The 19,156-nt window shown below is 42.9% G+C and overlaps 1 protein-coding gene across 4 annotated transcripts in view; it reads left to right on the top strand.

Moving 5' to 3' along the window:
* Positions 1-1,035: 1,035 nt before the first annotated feature.
* Positions 1,036-19,156, top strand: part of LOC135091640 (TBC domain-containing protein kinase-like protein) — a 19,837-nt gene continuing 1,716 nt past the window's right edge. Inside the window, exons 1-18 of one of the 4 annotated variants that reach the window (XM_063989425.1) lie at positions 1,036-1,272; positions 3,006-3,220; positions 3,399-3,505; positions 4,203-4,360; positions 4,898-5,062; positions 5,583-5,688; positions 6,446-6,640; positions 7,459-7,565; positions 7,972-8,109; positions 8,421-8,570; positions 8,893-9,001; positions 15,791-15,952; positions 16,546-16,723; positions 17,298-17,504; positions 17,950-18,111; positions 18,335-18,486; positions 18,640-18,785; positions 18,908-19,073. In XM_063989425.1, coding sequence (XP_063845495.1) covers positions 3,016-3,220; positions 3,399-3,505; positions 4,203-4,360; positions 4,898-5,062; positions 5,583-5,688; positions 6,446-6,640; positions 7,459-7,565; positions 7,972-8,109; positions 8,421-8,570; positions 8,893-9,001; positions 15,791-15,952; positions 16,546-16,723; positions 17,298-17,504; positions 17,950-18,111; positions 18,335-18,486; positions 18,640-18,785; positions 18,908-19,073 — 2,613 coding nt within the window. In that variant the 5' untranslated portion in view covers positions 1,036-1,272; positions 3,006-3,015. Of the gene's footprint in view, positions 1,273-2,772; positions 2,857-3,005; positions 3,221-3,398; positions 3,506-4,202; positions 4,361-4,897; positions 5,063-5,582; positions 5,689-6,445; positions 6,641-7,458; positions 7,566-7,971; positions 8,110-8,420; positions 8,571-8,892; positions 9,002-15,790; positions 15,953-16,545; positions 16,724-17,297; positions 17,505-17,949; positions 18,112-18,306; positions 18,487-18,639; positions 18,786-18,907; positions 19,074-19,156 lie in introns of those variants that run through there. The other 3 variants (XM_063989427.1, XM_063989428.1, XM_063989429.1) reach the window with 3 other exon arrangements.

The following is a 19,156-nucleotide window of genomic DNA, read 5'->3' as shown; positions in this document are numbered from 1 at the left end:
CGATTCTCCCAATATACATCAGAGGAAGTGGAACGATTAAGATAGATACAAAACATTAATTTCAGTATAAGTTTTACAGCAAAGGAGGAGTCCACAGCCTGATGACTTCCACCAAGGCAATGGGAATGAGTTACATACTGAAAGAATGCCTTATTTTCATAAAGGATTGTAAGGAGTAGAAAAAAAAAAAAAACGAAGATAGAGCAATCGCTTATGAACGGAGGCACATAAACATACACGTGACATAAGTAATGGGAAAAGATAAAGAAATGAAGAAAAACGGATTGTAAAAAAAAGTGTGACACCGGCAGTCACGTGCAGTACACATTAGGATGAAGCGGTAAGTGTGAGTAACATGCCTCTTGATCCTGGTACATATTTCAGTCTGTAGAGTGCTAGAAGTGCGTCAGGAATTTTGAAACATAGCATAAATAACATGCATGTCATGCATGTCATGAGCACATGTTTAAAGTTAAAGTTCGAAAGTTCTCAGTCAGGGAAGTTGTACTTGTAAACAATGTTCTTTGTCATGGCCTGTGGGGGAGTAAAGTTTTAGATTTAATACACATGCATGATGAGTATATAAAAAAAAAATAACAATGTTTGAGGTGACAACAATGATGGAGGTGCTAAATACAACAATAGACTTAAGATAAACAAATTGATAAATTAATAATGCAAACAAATTAATAAATAAAAACAATTAATAAACAAGTAAATAAATAAATAAATAACGATTAATTAACAAACAAACAAATAAACTAACTAACTAATTACTAACTAACTAACTTACTAAACTAAACAAAACAAATAGATAAACAAATAAATTTGAAGTAAATTAATTAATAAATTAATAATGCAAACAAATTAATAAATAAAAACAATTAATAAACAAGTAAATAAATAAATAAATAACGATTAATTAACAAACAAACAAATTAACTAACTAAATACTAACTAACTAACTTACTAAACTAAACAAAACAAATAGATAAACAAATAAATTTGAAGTAAAGGCCAAGTGATAACCGCGAGGTAGCGCAGCGCTTCCTTTTAGTCGCATGGGTTCCATATCTGCGCCAGACAATAACAATGGGCGGCTCCTGGGGGAGGTGACGGCTGCCTGGCTCAGGCTCACATGTGCTGCACCTGTGGCTCTCAATTACTAGTGAATTATATTGACCTGGAGTAGGTGAGCCGGCTGGTAGTGTGGAGGTTGTGGTGATGCGTGGGGAGGGACGGAAGCTGTATTATGAGACTAACTGAGTAGAGGTGAGACTGTCTTCTCGTCGTTGGCTTTGTATGATTGTCAGCAGATCAAGGGTCTTAAATTTGAGGGAAAACTAAGCACACTGAAGTGAGTGTGGAAGTTTAAATAGCCGTAGTAGTGAGGTTCAAGACATGATAACAGAAGCACTGAGTTGCTGTTTGCTGTACAGAGCTGTAGTAGCAGGTATAGTCTTGATCAAAAGTAAAGTAATATACCATACCCTCAAGCTCTGTGTCAAGTGTTTGTCCTGCAACCTTCAGGGATAATATGGAGATAACCTTAGCCTCTCCTCCCGGAGTTAATATATATCAGATATAATTAAAGTTGTAGAATATCATGCAATATATATCAACTTCCGGAAACTTGTGAAAAAAAAAAAAAAAATTATATATATATATATATATATATATATATATATATATATATATATATATATATATATATATATATATATATATATATATATATATATATATATATATATATATGGTTTTATTATAGTTTAAGCCATTACACACTACGTGGTAATAACCTACCTCATTTTGTTCTTCTCACTATTCACATAATTTCTAATGATTACACTAGTCGGAAATTAATAATAACGCCACAATAGGCCTGGGAATGCACAGCGCTCTCAACTTTTTCTAAGTCCACAGGTAAACATAAATGGTGTATTGTTGCCTGAACTTCAGTTGTTAGGTTAGGTTAGGTTAGGTTAGGGTTTTATTATAGTTTAAGCAATTACACACTATGTGGTAATAACCTACCTCATTTTGTTCTTCTCACTATTCACATCATTTCTAATGATTACACTACTTGTCGGAAGTTAATAATAACGCCGTGGGCCGTGGGGAGAGATTGGGGACATTGGCTTAAACTATAAATCTACCATATATATATATATATATATATATATATATATATATATATATATATATATATATATATATATATGAACTGACGCAACCCACGTGACACCCTCCCCTGCTGAGTGCTTGAGAGTCACTGTTAGCTGCCTGGCCGGTTGCCGGAGCTGTGCAGGGCAGGGCGGAATTAGCTGTTACTGGAATCGGAATACTTAGTTATTTGAAGTTCTTGCTTAATTATGTGAAAAAAAATAAATAAATAAAAAATAAAAAAATAAAACAAAGAGTTAAGTTAATTAGGGTTAGGTTAGATTAGATTAGGTTGGAGTTAGGTAGGTTAGTGAGAACTTCAAATAATTAAGCATTCTGATTCCTGCAACGGCTAACTCTGCCCTGCCCTGCACAGCTCTGGCAGCTGGCCAGTTGGCCAGCAGCGACTCTCAAGCACTCAGAAGGGGATTGTGTCACACAGTGATACATCAGTTCATTTTTTTTTGCTTCAACAAGTTTCCAGAAGTTGATATATATTGCATGATATTCTACAACCTTAATTTCATCTGATATGCAAGTATTAGCCTTGGGAAAAGAGGCTAAGGTTATCTCCATATTCCCCGTCTTCAGTCCTCAGGTCTCCTAAGGATCCACTAATTGTCAGATTTTGAGAGACTGTCTACATTTCACAGAATGTAAGACTGAGAGGAAGTGCAAAAGATGGTGACAGTAAGTGCAGAAGGTTACTTGACTTCTGACCACAATTATTCCACTGAAAAATAACAAGATAGATGAGCAACATTTGGTGTGGTACACATCACACATCTGTTTCTTGTGGGCATTTTCTTGTGAGTCAGGTGATGTGGTGTCCTTTACAGACCACCAGACATGTATCCAGCCAGTCCCAGACTTGGCCGGGCGCACCTTGGGGCCTCCACCTTCTTTGCCTCGGCCCACCCCAGTGAGTCGTGTGGCAGTAACGGCCTGCCTCTCACACCCAACTCCATCAGGATCTATGGGCAGGCCAGGGCACTGCAGCTCATCAACCACCCACACCTGTGCTCTTATGTGGACATCCACCGTGGCAAGCATGGTGAGCACTTCATGTGATCATCTTGGGGTTTTAGTTAATTTTCTTTACTTTTCTGCCCTTCTTTCTTTGTATATGTTTTTTTCTTCTATTCATCACATCTTTGTGTGTTGCTGAAATGTTTCCTGCTCAAAACACCAAACAACATTGTAAGATGAGGTCTTTGTGTTCCCTTGGACAGAGAGAATCATGGTGATACAGGAGTACTACTTGCTGAACCTCCGAGTGGCAGCCCAGAAGTACCCAGAGATGAGGAGTCCCCAGGGCCTGGCGAGGCTTGCACACCAGGTGAGGGACTGTGTGTGTGTGTGTGTGTGTGTGTGTGTGTGTGTGTGTGTGTGTGTGTGTGAAGGAAGGAATTGGAAGTAAGCAGAGTAAGGAAGGACATAAAAAGTGTTAAATATTTTAAGTTGATTTCCAAGTGGATCATGTTTTTGTTGTGGCAATCCCTTCTTGGTGTTTTCACATTGTCAGAAAATAATGATAATGATGTTAATATTTAACAATAATGGATGAGGGAGTAAACCCTTGACAGAAAAATACCATAAAACACCAAAAAAAATGATCTGTCATACTATAAAAGATGATAAACTGGCATGGAATGAAAGAGAAAAATCATCACCATTATCATTATAATTTCATTTAACCTTATTTTTCTTACACCTCTAGATGTTTTATAAGTCTCTTTGATTTTGTATTTGCAGACAATCTCTTCTCTGATGTTCATTTTTCACATGCCCTCCAGATCTTGATAATAATGATAATAGTAGTGATTTTGCTCTCTCTATCACTTGAGAGAATTGCATGTACCAAGCATCTGAGCATTTTTTTTTATGTATATATATTTTTTTTATGCAAGAGGATTTCTGACCTAGGGCAACAAAAAGGAAGTACATAAAAGAAGACCCTCTGAGGTGGCAGTATCCAAAGAGAACAGCCCACTGGGTATTCAGATGAACAGTAACAGCCACGTGTGTGTCCCCAGGTGGTGCAAGGCCTGGTGTACCTGAACAACTTTGGCACCGTGGCGTGCACCCTCAGCCCGGAGAACATCCTGATAGACCCTCGCGGGCAAGCCAAGTTGTACAATTACGGCCTTTACTACATGACAGAGGCCGGCACATCTGTGTCCTTCCCCCTCGGGTCAGTGTTGCCCTCACTGTGTTGTTTGTTGGTGTTGGTATTAGTGTTTGTATTTATTTATTTATTTTTTTATGTAAGAGGGACTCTGGCATAGGGAAACAAAAAGGAAGTAAAAAGGGAAAAATAAAGAAAAAGTGCCCACTGAGGTACCAGTCTCCAAGGAGAACAGCATTATCTTACCTTCATTTGATGTTATGTTCCCCACTCTGTTGCTTTTTCACATGTGCATTGTTAGGGACATGTATGTGAGAGAGAGATGGTTGTTTAGACAAAGGTCCAAGCTTCAGCTCCACTATGCTGACAGTAAATAAAGGATTAGATAGATAGATAAATAGACTGATAGATAGATAGAACACCAGACTAATTCCACCATATAGGAAATAAATATAGATAGACAGATGGCTAGGTAGATAGAACTTCAAACTTTGCTTTCTTTACATAGGAAATAAACAGAAACCTAAGTAGATAGACAGACAGATAGATAGAACTCCAGACTTGAGCACCACCAACACAGCCTCACAGTCCCTCACCCAACAGAACAGTGCAGTACACTGCCCCAGAGGTGTTGCTGATGCAGGCAGGGAGTCAGGAGGGTGGTGGTGGAGTGACTGGTGCCACAGTGACAGGCAACCCTGTGTGGGACGTGTGGTCGCTGGGCATGGTGTTGGCCGAGATCCTGCTGGGCTGCACCTTCTTCTCTGGGTGAGTCTGTCTGGGCGTGAGTTGTTAGCGTTGGTGATTTTGTTTTATGTATGAAGTGTCTTATGTTAGAAGTCACACTTGAATCGAAAGTCTAACCTGTTGAAATCCTGCTCAGCTTAGTGTTGCATGTGTTATAGCATGCCTTATATTTTTTATTTTATACTTATATGATTTCATCCCTTCATCTGTGTCTGCTTAGGTCACTTGTTTGATAAATAATAAACAAATTTTGGGTTATATATTAATTTTGCTTCCCTTATCTATACTGCACAATGTTAGCATATGTGCCAAGAAAGGGAATTCTGTTTTTGCATGTAACTGGTCCATTTTTCCATGAGTTGCTTTTTTTGTGGGAGGAGGGATAATGAAGATGAGTGATGTGAGGCTGACCACCTCTATGTAGCCAACACCCCCAGTGATTTACTCAACTTGATTCAACCTTCTTGTGTAGGATGGAAGGAACAGGTGATGAGTGACAGCAAAACATGAGTGTGAGGGTAATGAGTGTTTCCTCCTGCAGGTGCAAGGACATGGAGGAGCTTGTGGGTGAGGTGCTGAGTCTTGCCCTCTCTCCGAACCCTCTGCAGCACCTGGCACAGTCCCACAATGCCTGTCACAGTCTTGAGGTGAGTGGGGGTCTTACTCATGCTCTGTGTGTGTTCTTGACTGTTGTGCATCAACAAGAGGGAGAATTCAGTGATGTATCTTTCATTGCTGTGAAGACTTGTATGTTGTCTGTTAGTGTTTGTTGTATTTGTTATTTATCAGGCTATTTACATACCAGGCTAGTAGTCCCACAAAGCATCACAGACTTGTACAAAGATCATTTACATCACACACTCATACAAATATCATTCACACTCTTAGCCCTGTCGACCCCAAATAGAAAAAGACAGTTTTGTGGGCCATCCTACTACACCCAAGGAGCTTAGGCATGGCACAACATACACATTCATAGCAAGGCTCAACAGCACACACTGGCTTACACCTGTCCTTTCATAATGAAACAATTCCCTGCCCCACACCTCCAGTCCTGAGGCCACAGCAGATGCAAATGTAAGATACTTCCTACAGAGTGCCAAAGGAAACATCATGTATATTTATTTTAAAAAGACAAATAACTTACTGAATTATCTTAGGTTTTTTTTGAATGCATGTATATTTATGTAAAAAGGGAGAAGATTTTGTGATTTTGTTCTTTATTGTCTTTAAGTACTTGTTACATTTATTTCCATACATCTCATTGTCATCAATACAAGCATTACTGGCAGATCTACCAATGTTTTTCCTGCAGTATCTCTGTGTTCTGTTATCTACCTTTATTCTGCCACCCACTCACTCATTCACTCATTCTTTACTCACACACTCACTCTCTTCCTCCAGGGTTTGCCAGGGGAGCTGAAGGACTTTGTGAGTCTATGTCTGACAGTTGGGCCGAGTGAGAGGCCTGTCCCCCGCAGCCTGCTCTCCCACCGCCTCCTCCAGCCCTTCATCCTCTCAGCCTCTCTTGTCCCTGTCCACCCTCACTTTCCTGTTGTGGACCCATCACTGTGCCTCATTGATTTTGCCCACTTTAAGGTTCATGTTCTCTCCTCTATACTTATGATAATGAGTAATGCATGCCTTTTTTTCCAGGCTATTTTTAAAACTCAAGGGATTTTTAAGGTTCATGTTCTCTAACATTAAGGTTCATGTTCTCTATCATATAGTTGTGCTCATGAGTAATGTGTCTTTATTTTTTTAGGTTACTTTTAAAATTCAGGGGTGGAAGGGTATATGAAGGCTTGAATTTTATGTTGTCTAATGATAATAATGAAAGATGCTTGCAGCTGCTCCTTTTAAAATAGAAAGGGAGGAGACACCTGAGTGAAAAAACACCAATAAGTCTAGTTCAGTGTATAGGGAATCAGGTGTGTAGCTTCAAAGAACCTGTGTTGTTTTACATATACATCCTCAAGAATCTATCCACTGTATGTATCTATCTGTATACCAGACTGATATCTATCTTAAAGGGAAAGGTAATCTATCTATTTGTCTATGTATTTACTTACCTGTCTATTTATTTATTTGTCTATCTACTTACCTGTCTGTTTACTTACTATATATCTATGTATCTATGTATCTGCCTATCTGTTTGTCTATCTGTCTGTTTGTTGATCTGTCTGTTTGTCAATCTATATCTATCTATCTATCTATCTGTCAATCTACTTCTCTGTATATAAGACTGACATTTATCTTTAAAGTGAAAGCTAATCAAGTCAAGCTCTCACTTTATCTTGTAGGAATGAAAATACAGAGGAAGGTGTCTCTGGCCCTTAATATTCCACCATAGAGAGATGCACCACACTTAATCCTACTGAGCCCTGATAATTTACATCTGGCATTGGTGGTTCCAGGCAAAGTTTAGCATGATGGAGAACTCTGGGCCCACCTTAACTGACTACCCACTCCATGCTGAGACTGAGGCATCTCTGGAATTTCCGAAGGACAGTACAAAGCCACGGTAATACCACACACAACTGCACAGCCTTCTTCTCTCCTGATTCACTTGTCTTGTTGACCTGACTTACCTAGGAGCACTCCAGTCAGTAGATGGACAAGAGCACAAATAAAGAAGCTACTGACTGGGCATAGGAAACAGACAAGACTTAGTGAGACTGAGTATTCTATGTTGAGAATCGTTTAAAGGTGTGATTTCATGATGTGGAATGATGCTCCTCTTTCTACAGAATAATGAGAAAGAATATAATGATTTGATAATGTGGTTGTCAAGTATTGAGGAGGAGAGGTATAAGGCATGCAAGGAGGGAATGCAAGGATAGGAGTGAATGGAGACTAATCGTGTGTGTGTCAGATAGAGATGGATGGTTGGAATGAAACTGAGAGATGCCTTGCCTTGCTTTGGTCAGCTTGAAGAGGGACCAGCTGAGTGAGAGGAGCATGAGGGAAGTGTACCACCTGTGGCAGCTGGCAGGCGGCAATGTGGAGCAGGAACTCAAGAAACAGAAGCTGATAAAGATCAAGCCATCCATCCTGACTTTGCCAAGGTGAAGGAAAGGAAAGCAGTGATGTTGTTATTGAAGAATATAAACTTAAGAATATGAGAAAATAAGGGAAGCTGCAAGAAGCTATCAGACATACACGTGGCATTCCCTGGATGAAACACTCCTGCCTGTTTCCACCTATCATCCGCATACATAAATTTGTTTAATCTTTTAAAGCTCCCTGATGACAGCACTAACAACCTGATTACTGAGTCCATTCCATTTTATTTGAAAGCCAATTTCTTCCTATCTTTTTAAAATCTAGCAGCCACTTGTGAATAAAGTGAGGGAATGACAGTAATTCCTGTCTGCAGCGTGATGGTGGTGGAGGGTGAGGTGTTCGGTGGGGACATTAGCCACAGCCAGCAGCTCGAGGCCACCACCATAGTCCTGCCGCTGCACACCCTCCGCAGCAGACTGGCACACATCCCACCGGAGAAATACTACCCTCTCATAACACAGGGGTGAGGGGCAACCTGCTGTCACCTCTCACTGGTTAATGTGATCCTGAAGGATACCTGTCTTTATGGCTGTCACTTGCATTTGTATCTGTTGTAGTTTGGTGGAATTGATAGGAGTACTGAGGCTAAGAGTGTGAATAATGTGTAAGTGTGTGGTGGTTTTTCTTGGCCACCCTGGGTGGGATTGCTGACTTGGTATTTAGATAGATAGATCTTTAATAGAAGGAGAGACAAATATTGTTATTGTTTTGTCCATCTATTATTATTTGTTGTGAACCAAGTATGCAAAGATATGTATTTATTCAGTTATTTTATCATGTTGCAGAGAAAGTGGCACAGACGAACTTGAGACGAGTCAGCTGCCTCTTGTAATCCGGGAACGAGATGTGGAGTACCAGCTGCACCGCCTCCTGTCCTTTCAGAGGCTACTGCAGGTGATGGGATTGTTGTTGTACAGCAGAAGAATATGTTAGTGAGGGCTGTGGTATTGATACTGACATTTTCCTTCCAACAAGCATTTCTATTAACTCCTTCAATACAATGACGCCTACATAGGCATCATGAAGCACCAGTGGAATATACAAGGATGCCTACGTAGGCATCAAGGTTGGATTCTATTTTAGTTGTTGTTGAGTGACCCCGGATTCTGTCTTGACTTGTCCTGACAGACTCCGTATTATGTCCGGGAGGTTCTAGAACTCCTCCCACCTTCCCTGTTCCCACCAGTCATATAAATGAGCTATCCCATGCCCCACCCTCTATCCAGAATGAGGAAATCTCATTGGCAGAGTCTTACTTCCTAGTTTCCCCCCTATGGTCTTTCTCTTATCTTCCATATCCCCCCTGTCCTCTTCATCCTATAACCTCATTCCACAAGGGAGGAGGAGACTGGGTGGGGGTACAGTTCCCCCCCTTTCCTTGTTCATTCCTTGCCCTAATTCTCTCTCTCTCTCTCTCTCCTCTCTCTCTCACCCTCCTCTCTCTCTCTCTCTCTCTCCTCTCTCTCTCTCTCTCTCTCTCTCTCTCTCACTCTCTCTCTCTCGTCTCCTCTCTCTCTCTCTCTCTCTCTCTCTCTCTCTCTCTCTCCTCTCTCTCTCTTCTCTCTCTCACTCTCTCCTCTCTCTCTCTCTCTCTCTCTCTCTCTCTCTCTCTCCGTCTCTCTCTCTCTCTCTCTCTCCTCTCTCTCCTCTCTCTCCTCTCCTCTCTCTCTCTCTATCTCTCTCTCTCTCTCTCTCTCTTTTTTTTTTTTGCTGTGTGTGTGTGTGTGTGTGTGTGTGTGTGTGTGTGTGTGTGTGTGTGTGTGTGTGTGTGTGTGTGTGTGTGTGTGTGTGTGTGTGTGTGTGTGTGTGTGTGTGTGTGTGTGTGTGTGTGTGTGTGTGTGTGTGTGTGTGTGTGTGTGTGTGTGTGTGTGTGTGTGTGTGTGTGTGTGTGTGTGTGTGTGTGTGTGTGTGTGTGTGTGTGTGTGTGTGTGTGTGTGTGTGTGTGTGTGTGTGTGTGTGTGTGTGTGTGTGTGTGTGTGTGTGTGTGTGTGTGTGTGTGTGTGTGTGTGTGTGTGTGTGTGTGTGTGTGTGTGTGTGTGTGTGTGTGTGTGTGTGTGTGTGTGTGTGTGTGTGTGTGTGTGTGTGTGTGTGTGTGTGTGTGTGTGTGTGTGTGTGTGTGTGTGTGTGTGTGTGTGTGTGTGTGTGTGTGTGTGTGTGTGTGTGTGTGTGTGTGTGTGTGTGTGTGTGTGTGTGTGTGTGTGTGTGTGTGTGTGTGTGTGTGTGTGTGTGTGTGTGTGTGTGTGTGTGTGTGTGTGTGTGTGTGTGTGTGTGTGTGTGTGTGTGTGTGTGTGTGTGTGTGTGTGTGTGTGTGTGTGTGTGTGTGTGTGTGTGTGTGTGTGTGTGTGTGTGTGTGTGTGTGTGTGTGTGTGTGTGTGTGTGTGTGTGTGTGTGTGTGTGTGTGTGTGTGTGTGTGTGTGTGTGTGTGTGTGTGTGTGTGTGTGTGTGTGTGTGTGTGTGTGTGTGTGTGTGTGTGTGTGTGTGTGTGTGTGTGTGTGTGTGTGTGTGTGTGTGTGTGTGTGTGTGTGTGTGTGTGTGTGTGTGTGTGTGTGTGTGTGTGTGTGTGTGTGTGTGTGTGTGTGTGTGTGTGTGTGTGTGTGTGTGTGTGTGTGTGTGTGTGTGTGTGTGTGTGTGTGTGTGTGTGTGTGTGTGTGTGTGTGTGTGTGTGTGTGTGTGTGTGTGTGTGTGTGTGTGTGTGTGTGTGTGTGTGTGTGTGTGTGTGTGTGTGTGTGTGTGTGTGTGTGTGTGTGTGTGTGTGTGTGTGTGTGTGTGTGTGTGTGTGTGTGTGTGTGTGTGTGTGTGTGTGTGTGTGTGTGTGTGTGTGTGTGTGTGTGTGTGTGTGTGTGTGTGTGTGTGTGTGTGTGTGTGTGTGTGTGTGTGTGTGTGTGTGTGTGTGTGTGTGTGTGTGTGTGTGTGTGTGTGTGTGTGTGTGTGTGTGTGTGTGTGTGTGTGTGTGTGTGTGTGTGTGTGTGTGTGTGTGTGTGTGTGTGTGTGTGTGTGTGTGTGTGTGTGTGTGTGTGTGTGTGTGTGTGTGTGTGTGTGTGTGTGTGTGTGTGTGTGTGTGTGTGTGTGTGTGTGTGTGTGTGTGTGTGTGTGTGTGTGTGTGTGTGTGTGTGTGTGTGTGTGTGTGTGTGTGTGTGTGTGTGTGTGTGTGTGTGTGTGTGTGTGTGTGTGTGTGTGTGTGTGTGTGTGTGTGTGTGTGTGTGTGTGTGTGTGTGTGTGTGTGTGTGTGTGTGTGTGTGTGTGTGTGTGTGTGTGTGTGTGTGTGTGTGTGTGTGTGTGTGTGTGTGTGTGTGTGTGTGTGTGTGTGTGTGTGTGTGTGTGTGTGTGTGTGTGTGTGTGTGTGTGTGTGTGTGTGTGTGTGTGTGTGTGTGTGTGTGTGTGTGTGTGTGTGTGTGTGTGTGTGTGTGTGTGTGTGTGTGTGTGTGTGTGTGTGTGTGTGTGTGTGTGTGTGTGTGTGTGTGTGTGTGTGTGTGTGTGTGTGTGTGTGTGTGTGTGTGTGTGTGTGTGTGTGTGTGTGTGTGTGTGTGTGTGTGTGTGTGTGTGTGTGTGTGTGTGTGTGTGTGTGTGTGTGTGTGTGTGTGTGTGTGTGTGTGTGTGTGTGTGTGTGTGTGTGTGTGTGTGTGTGTGTGTGTGTGTGTGTGTGTGTGTGTGTGTGTGTGTGTGTGTGTGTGTGTGTGTGTGTGTGTGTGTGTGTGTGTGTGTGTGTGTGTGTGTGTGTGTGTGTGTGTGTGTGTGTGTGTGTGTGTGTGTGTGTGTGTGTGTGTGTGTGTGTGTGTGTGTGTGTGTGTGTGTGTGTGTGTGTGTGTGTGTGTGTGTGTGTGTGTGTGTGTGTGTGTGTGTGTGTGTGTGTGTGTGTGTGTGTGTGTGTGTGTGTGTGTGTGTGTGTGTGTGTGTGTGTGTGTGTGTGTGTGTGTGTGTGTGTGTGTGTGTGTGTGTGTGTGTGTGTGTGTGTGTGTGTGTGTGTGTGTGTGTGTGTGTGTGTGTGTGTGTGTGTGTGTGTGTGTGTGTGTGTGTGTGTGTGTGTGTGTGTGTGTGTGTGTGTGTGTGTGTGTGTGTGTGTGTGTGTGTGTGTGTGTGTGTGTGTGTGTGTGTGTGTGTGTGTGTGTGTGTGTGTGTGTGTGTGTGTGTGTGTGTGTGTGTGTGTGTGTGTGTGTGTGTGTGTGTGTGTGTGTGTGTGTGTGTGTGTGTGTGTGTGTGTGTGTGTGTGTGTGTGTGTGTGTGTGTGTGTGTGTGTGTGTGTGTGTGTGTGTGTGTGTGTGTGTGTGTGTGTGTGTGTGTGTGTGTGTGTGTGTGTGTGTGTGTGTGTGTGTGTGTGTGTGTGTGTGTGTGTGTGTGTGTGTGTGTGTGTGTGTGTGTGATTCCCCTATGATCGTCTGCTGGTAACCCAACCAGCCGTTACCCTACAGAAAGAACTCAGAGCTCATAGTGACCAATCTTTTGGGGAGAACTGAGACCACAGTGAGGTCACAACCCCTCAGGTTACATCCCGTACTTAACTTGCTGCTTGTTGAACAGTGGCCATACACTAAGAGGCTTGCCCATTTGCCTTGTCTTGCCCAGGATTCGAACCTGGGCCTTCTTGGTTGTGAGCTGAGCGTGCTAACAACTACACTACGTGGTTAAAATTCATCACTATATCCACCGTGTGTGTGTGTGTGTGTGTGTGTGTGTGTGTGTGTGTGTGTGTGTGTGTGTGTGTGTGTGTGTGTGTGTGTGTGTTTTTATGTAGGAAGGATACTGGCCAAGGGCAACAAAAATCTAATAAAAAAAAATGCCCACTGAAATGCCAGTCCCATAAAGGAGTCAAAGCAGTGGTCAAAAATTGGTGGATAAGTGTCTTGAAACCTCCCTCTTGAAGGAAGTCAAGTCATAGGAAGGTGGAAATACAGAAGCAGGCAGGGAGTTCCAGAGTTTACCAGAGAAAGGGATGAATGATTGAGAATACTGGTTAACTCTTGCGTTAGAGAGGTGGACAGACTAGGGGTGAGAGAAAGAAGAAAGTCTTGTGCAGCGACACTGCGGAAGAAGGGGAGGCATGCAGTTAGCAAGATCAAAAGAGCAGTTAGCATGAAAATAGCGGTAGAAGACAGCTAGATATGCAACATTGCGGCGGTGAGAGAGAGGCTGAAGACAGTCAGTTAGAGGAGAGGAGTTGATGAGACGAAAAGCTTTTGATTCCACCCTGTCTAGAAGAGCAGTATGAGTGGAACCCCCTCAGACATGTGAAGCATACTCCATACATAGACGGATAAGGCCCTTGTACAGAGTTAGCAGCTGGGGGGGTGAGAAAAACTGGCGGAGACGTCTCAGAACACCTAACTTCATAGAAGCTGTTTTAGCTAGAGATGAGATGTGAAGTTTCCAGTTCAGATTATAAGTAAAGGACAGACCGAGGATGTTCAGTGTAAAAGAGGGCGACAGCTGAGTGTCATTGAAGAAGAGGGGATAGTTGTCTGGAAGGTTGTGTCGAGTTGATAGATGGAGGAATTGAGTTTTTGAGGCATTGAACAATACCAAGTTTGCTCTGCTCCAATCAGAAATTTTAGAAAGATCAGAAGTCAGGCATTCTGTGGCTTCCCTGCGTGATATGTTTACCTCCTGAAGGGTTGGACATCTATGAAAAGACGTGGAAAAGTGCAGGCTGGTATCATCAGCGTAGGAGTGGATAGGACAAGAAGTTTGGTTTAGAAGATCATTAATGAATAATAAGAAGAGAGTGGGTGACAGGACAGAACCCTGAGGAACACCACTGTTAATAGATTTAGGAGAAGAACATTGACCATCTACCACAGCAGCAATAGAATGGTCAGAAAGGAAACTTGAGATGAAGTTACAGAGAGAAGGATAGAAACCGTAAGAGGGTAGTTTGGAAATCAAAGCTTTGTGCCAGACTCTATCAAAGGCTTTTGATATGTCCAAGGCAACAGCAAAAGTTTCACCAAAATCTCTAAAAGAGGATGACCAAGACTCAGTAAGGAAAGCCAGAAGATCACCAGTAGAGCGGCCTTGACGGAACCCATACTGGCGATCAGATAGAAGGATGTGAAGTGATAGATGTTTAAGAATCTTCCTGTTGAGGATAGATTCAAGAACTTTAGATAAGCAGGAAATTAAAGCAATAGGACGGTAGTTTGAGGGATTAGAACAGTCACCCTTTTTAGGAACAGGGTGAATGTAGGCAAACTTGAGCGTGTGTGTGTGATTCACTATGGTCGTTTGCTAGTCACCCAGTGTGTGTGTGTGTGTGTGTGTGTGTGTGTGTGTGTGTGTGTGGGGGTGGGGGTGCCTGCAGGCGCACGTGTGTGTGTGCGTGTGTACATGCGCACGTGCGTGCCGATGCAGCTGGGTAGGTTGTCTTATGACAATGACCGATGAATGAAGGGAGTGGACACGTGTCTATTACTTCTTTTATGTGTGTGTGTGTGTGTGTGTGTGTGTGTGTGTGTGTGTGTGTATATATATATATATATATATATATATATATATATATATATATATATATATATATAGAGAGAGAGAGAGAGAGAGAGAGAGAGAGAGAGAGAGAGAGAGAGAGAGAGAGAGAGAGAGAGAGAGAGAGAGAGAGAGAGAGAGAGAGAGAGAGAGAGAGAGAGACTCACTCACTCACATGCATAAACACACAGCTGCCCCCTAATCTCTTTTCTGATAACTTTGCTTTCTTTTCCTTCCTCATCCATCACCCATCTCCACCTCTTCTGTAATTTACTACCCTCCAACCACCCCAAATTGTAAGTGTGTGTGTGTGTGTGTGTGTGTGTGTGTGTGTGTGTGTGTGTGTGTGTGTGTGTGTGTGTGTGTGTGTGTGTGTATTTACCTAGTGGTATAATACAGGGTTCGAACAGGGCTCACAGTGTCCTGTCTCCATATCTATATTTATCCAGCATTTCCTTAAATTTATGCACATTTGGTGCTGTAACGGCATCTTCATTTAGACCATTCCAGATATCCACAGTTCTTTGTGGAAAACTACTTCTTGATGTCCTTCAAACACTGACTCTTCCTGATCTTTGAGTGCCCTCTTGTCTGTCCAGCTTCATCTTCTTCCACTGTGTGTGTGTGTGTGTGTGTGTGTGTGTGTGTGTGTGTGTGTGTGTGTGTGTGTGTGTGTGTGTGTGTGTGTGTGTGTGTGTGTGTGCCATACTTACACCCAGAAAACAACAACTCCTGCTTCATATTTCTATGACACCTGAAGCGTTGACTCAGAGAGAGAGAGAGAGAGAGAGAGAAATTATAGTATTAGAAATTAAAGTATCGCCTGCGGACCTATGCTGTGTCTGAGCAACGTGCATTTTTTAAGCATCCAGAGCAAATTACTGAAGTGCTTTATTGCTGAATCTGTGGATGAGTGTGGTTGTGAATTAGCTTGGATATTTGTCTTTACACAGGGTTCTGGCCTGGCATATTCCACTCACTACTACAGTCAATTGTTAAACTTTACAAAATCATCTACCACTTGTCACAGTAAATTGCATTTAGACATAATTGTGGTGAATGACTATGATATACATTTCTTAATGTGTCAATTGCAAAAAGCATCATTGTTGACTCATTCAGATCCTCTAACAGTATTTGGAATAAGGTGAAACTGATCCTGAATTACTGAAAGGAATATAGACAAGTAGACTGTAGAGGCACTGGTGCTGACACTCCTTCCTGCAACAGGCTTACCCACACAAGGCTGACAGCATTCTGAAAGAGGCAAGGAAGGACACACCACCTTTCTACCGAGCCCTGGTGTGGGCAGCCCTGCTTAATGTGGATGGGGCTGTGGCTCACACCTACCAGCAGATAGACAAGGAGACACCAACACCAACTGACAGACAGGTAGGCTGCATCAGGCCATGGAGTGTGAGTTGTATTAGATGAGGTCATTGAATACTGTGAGGAAGATGTGTTGTAGAGCATGTACCAGTTGATTTAAGAACACAAGAAAATGAGGACAACATAACACTAAGACTTTTGCTGTTCATCAAGGGCTGACAGGGCTAAGAGTGTGTGGTGCTTGGGGCTACTTTGTGTGTAGATAGATAGATAGATGGAAAAAAAGGAGACTGCAAAAGGCTTGTTGACCTACAGAAGGCAGCTCCTCAGCACATAAAACTTAATATGCATCAAGATTAATAGTAAACTTTGACTCATTTACATTCTTACTGCTCCCATTCAGTGCTATTTTGTTTTACTGAATTATTAGTGTCTGTGTTTTCACTGCATGACATAACAGAACTCATACATTACCCAGATTAAGTACTTGATAAAACAAAACCTAAATATTCCTTATATTGATATACACTTTACCTGATATAGCAGACCCAAAACATTTGCCAGCTTGAGATGTAAACTTCAATAACCAAGTCCACACATTCCCCAGATTGAGGTAAACACTTTGCTTGATGTATCAAAGTTGTAACCACCCCCAGATTGAGGTGGACATCCCACGGTGCCACCAGTATGACGAGCTGCTGTCGTCGCCTCAGGGGCATGCCAAGTTCACCCGGGTGCTGAAAGCCTGGGTGGTGTCTCATCCCCACCTGGTGTACTGGCAGGGCCTTGACTCCCTCTGTGCTCCTTTCCTCTACCTCAACTTTAATAATGAGGGTAAAAATGCCCCTGTCTCATTCTGTTGATGCTACATAACCATGTTGTTGTAGTACCTTGAATTGGTGTGTCTCTTTCTCAGCTTTCCTTGGCTACAAGCAGGCCAAGAATGAAAAGTGTATGGTAGGAACTGATATATTTCTGTATTTCTGTTTGTCTTCTCCACCTTGACCTTGTGAGGAAGTATGATCTGTAGTATCATTATATTCTTTTATATTTTATTTTATTTTGTTTTTGTTTTTTGTATATGCAGGAGGAAGCAAGTATAAAAATTACAAAAATTTAGTGTAAGGAAATAATTTTGGTTGTGTCCCACATTTCAGCACATCTACTTTGTTAGTGAACTTATTTATTTATTTAAATGACATGCTTTGAACTAGAAGTGTGTACACTGGAAAAGTAACAGTAAATGAGAGACATGAGTTAGAGGTCTCCCTCCACACTTCACTGACTGCTGCCTGAAGAATAAATAAAAGATTACTGACAGGAATGGAGGCTCCTCATCACTCTCCATATTCCAGTGACTAACACTAACAATATCCACTAAAGTTCACTTCTCACTCCCATAACTCAGCACTTGCCTACTCCTGCCTATCTCGGTTCATTGAGAAGTACCTGCACAAATTCTTCCTGAGGGACAACAGCGCCATCATCCAGGAGTACCTTGCCAAGTTCTCCCACATGATAGCCTTCCACGATCCTCACCTGTTCAACCACCTTGACAACATTGGCTTCATCCCTGAGTTGTATGCCATCCCCTGGTTCCTCACCATGTACACACGTGGGTATTTCTTGGTGTGTCTGTGTACTGGGGCAAGGTTAGCATTGGGTGTGGGATTGTGTTGACAGGGAAAATATGCCTGTTTGTGGACTGTTACTAGTTTGGTGTAAAGTGGATAATGCGGTGTGTTTATTAAATTGTAGTTGACTTGTATTAATTTGTTATTAAGTTATCTAGCATTCTTATCATCTCCCTCTAGATCACTAACTTATCTGTCTATCTGCTTGTCTCTTTCCTCCCTTCCACTCACTTCCAATCAGTCAATGGTTTATCTCTCCATCTCTTTCATTCTGTCTATTCTTCACTATCCACATACACACTGGTGTCAAGCCCAGCATGTCTATTCACTTCCCTCATCAAGCATCACAATAAAATCTATCACTTTCTTAATATAGTCATATTGATTGAGCTTTATTTAAATTACATTCTCACCTTCCCTCCCCAGATGTGTTTCCACTACAGAAAATCTTCCTCCTATGGGACACTCTGCTGCTGGGTGAGGCGTCGCTACCACTGTGTGTGGGTGTGGCCCTCTTGCGGCAACTCAAGGACAGGCTGCTGCAGTTTGGCTTCAATGAGTGCATCCTTCTCTTCTCAGACATGCCAGGTGATCACAGCCAGCTTGTTTGCTAAGTAAAGCTTTGCTTTTCTACTTAGATTAGAAATTCTGTTGTCAAAGCTGTTTTTATTAGTAATATGAGTGTATTGGAACTTTGCATCAGGGTATGAATCTAGATGTCATGACTGTTTGTATCACTGACTATGTGCTTATGTATTGGAAATTTGCTTTATTGTTTCCCAGTGTTGATGTTGAGCTGTGTTATTGCCAGACATTGACATGGAGCGAGTGGTGCGGGAGTCTGTGCAGGTGTTCTGCTCCACGCCTCGCTCTGTCACGTTCAGACAGCACGAACGCCCAAGGCCAGACCCCAGCCAGGCCTCTCCTGCCCACAATGCTGCTCAGGCTGGCCAGCAGGACCTTGTGAGTGTGTGCATGTGTGTGTATGTGTGTGTGGAAAGGAAGGTCCTATGGAAGTTCTGCAACTATTGTGATCTAGGATTTTGATGCTGGTATTCTGCATTAAGCCATACATGTTCATAATGATTCCCTCTCTCCATGGACAACCAACTGCAGGTGATGGACGGTGTGTCTCTGCCGGAGCTAAAGAGAGAAAAGTGTCCTCGGGTATGTGGTGCTGACCTGTTGGAGCTGCTTGCACATAAGAGAAGCCACAGTGGGCGGGCAAAAGTTTTGGTGGTGGATGTACGCTCACCAGAAGAGTATCCTTTTGTGTGTGTGTTTGTGTGTGTGTGTCTGACTGTCTGTCATATACAGCTGATGTTTGCTTTATGAAAATGTCCTTTTCTCCCATTTTGCCAGCATGTTTCCTTAATGTACTAAGATTTGCACGTGGCACCTTGGCTGATGCCATCAACATGCCGGCTGATACATCCCTTGGTCCTGATGGCACCCTGCTCATGGGGCCCCAGATGGAGGTGCTTAGCTCTTACCGGGGCAAGATCATTGCTGTCATTGGCTCTCGCAATGGCTGGGATCAAGTGGTGAAGGTGAGAGAGAGAGAGAGAGAGAGAGAGAGAGAGAGAGAGAGAGAGAGAGAGAGAGAGAGAGAGAGAGAGAGAGAGAGAGAGAG

This window comes from Scylla paramamosain, chromosome 38 (assembly GCF_035594125.1).
Source record: "Scylla paramamosain isolate STU-SP2022 chromosome 38, ASM3559412v1, whole genome shotgun sequence".
Classification (NCBI taxonomy): domain Eukaryota; kingdom Metazoa; phylum Arthropoda; class Malacostraca; order Decapoda; family Portunidae; genus Scylla; species Scylla paramamosain.
Note: the sequence above shows the minus strand (reverse complement) of the source record. Positions and strands in the feature narration are given on the sequence as shown.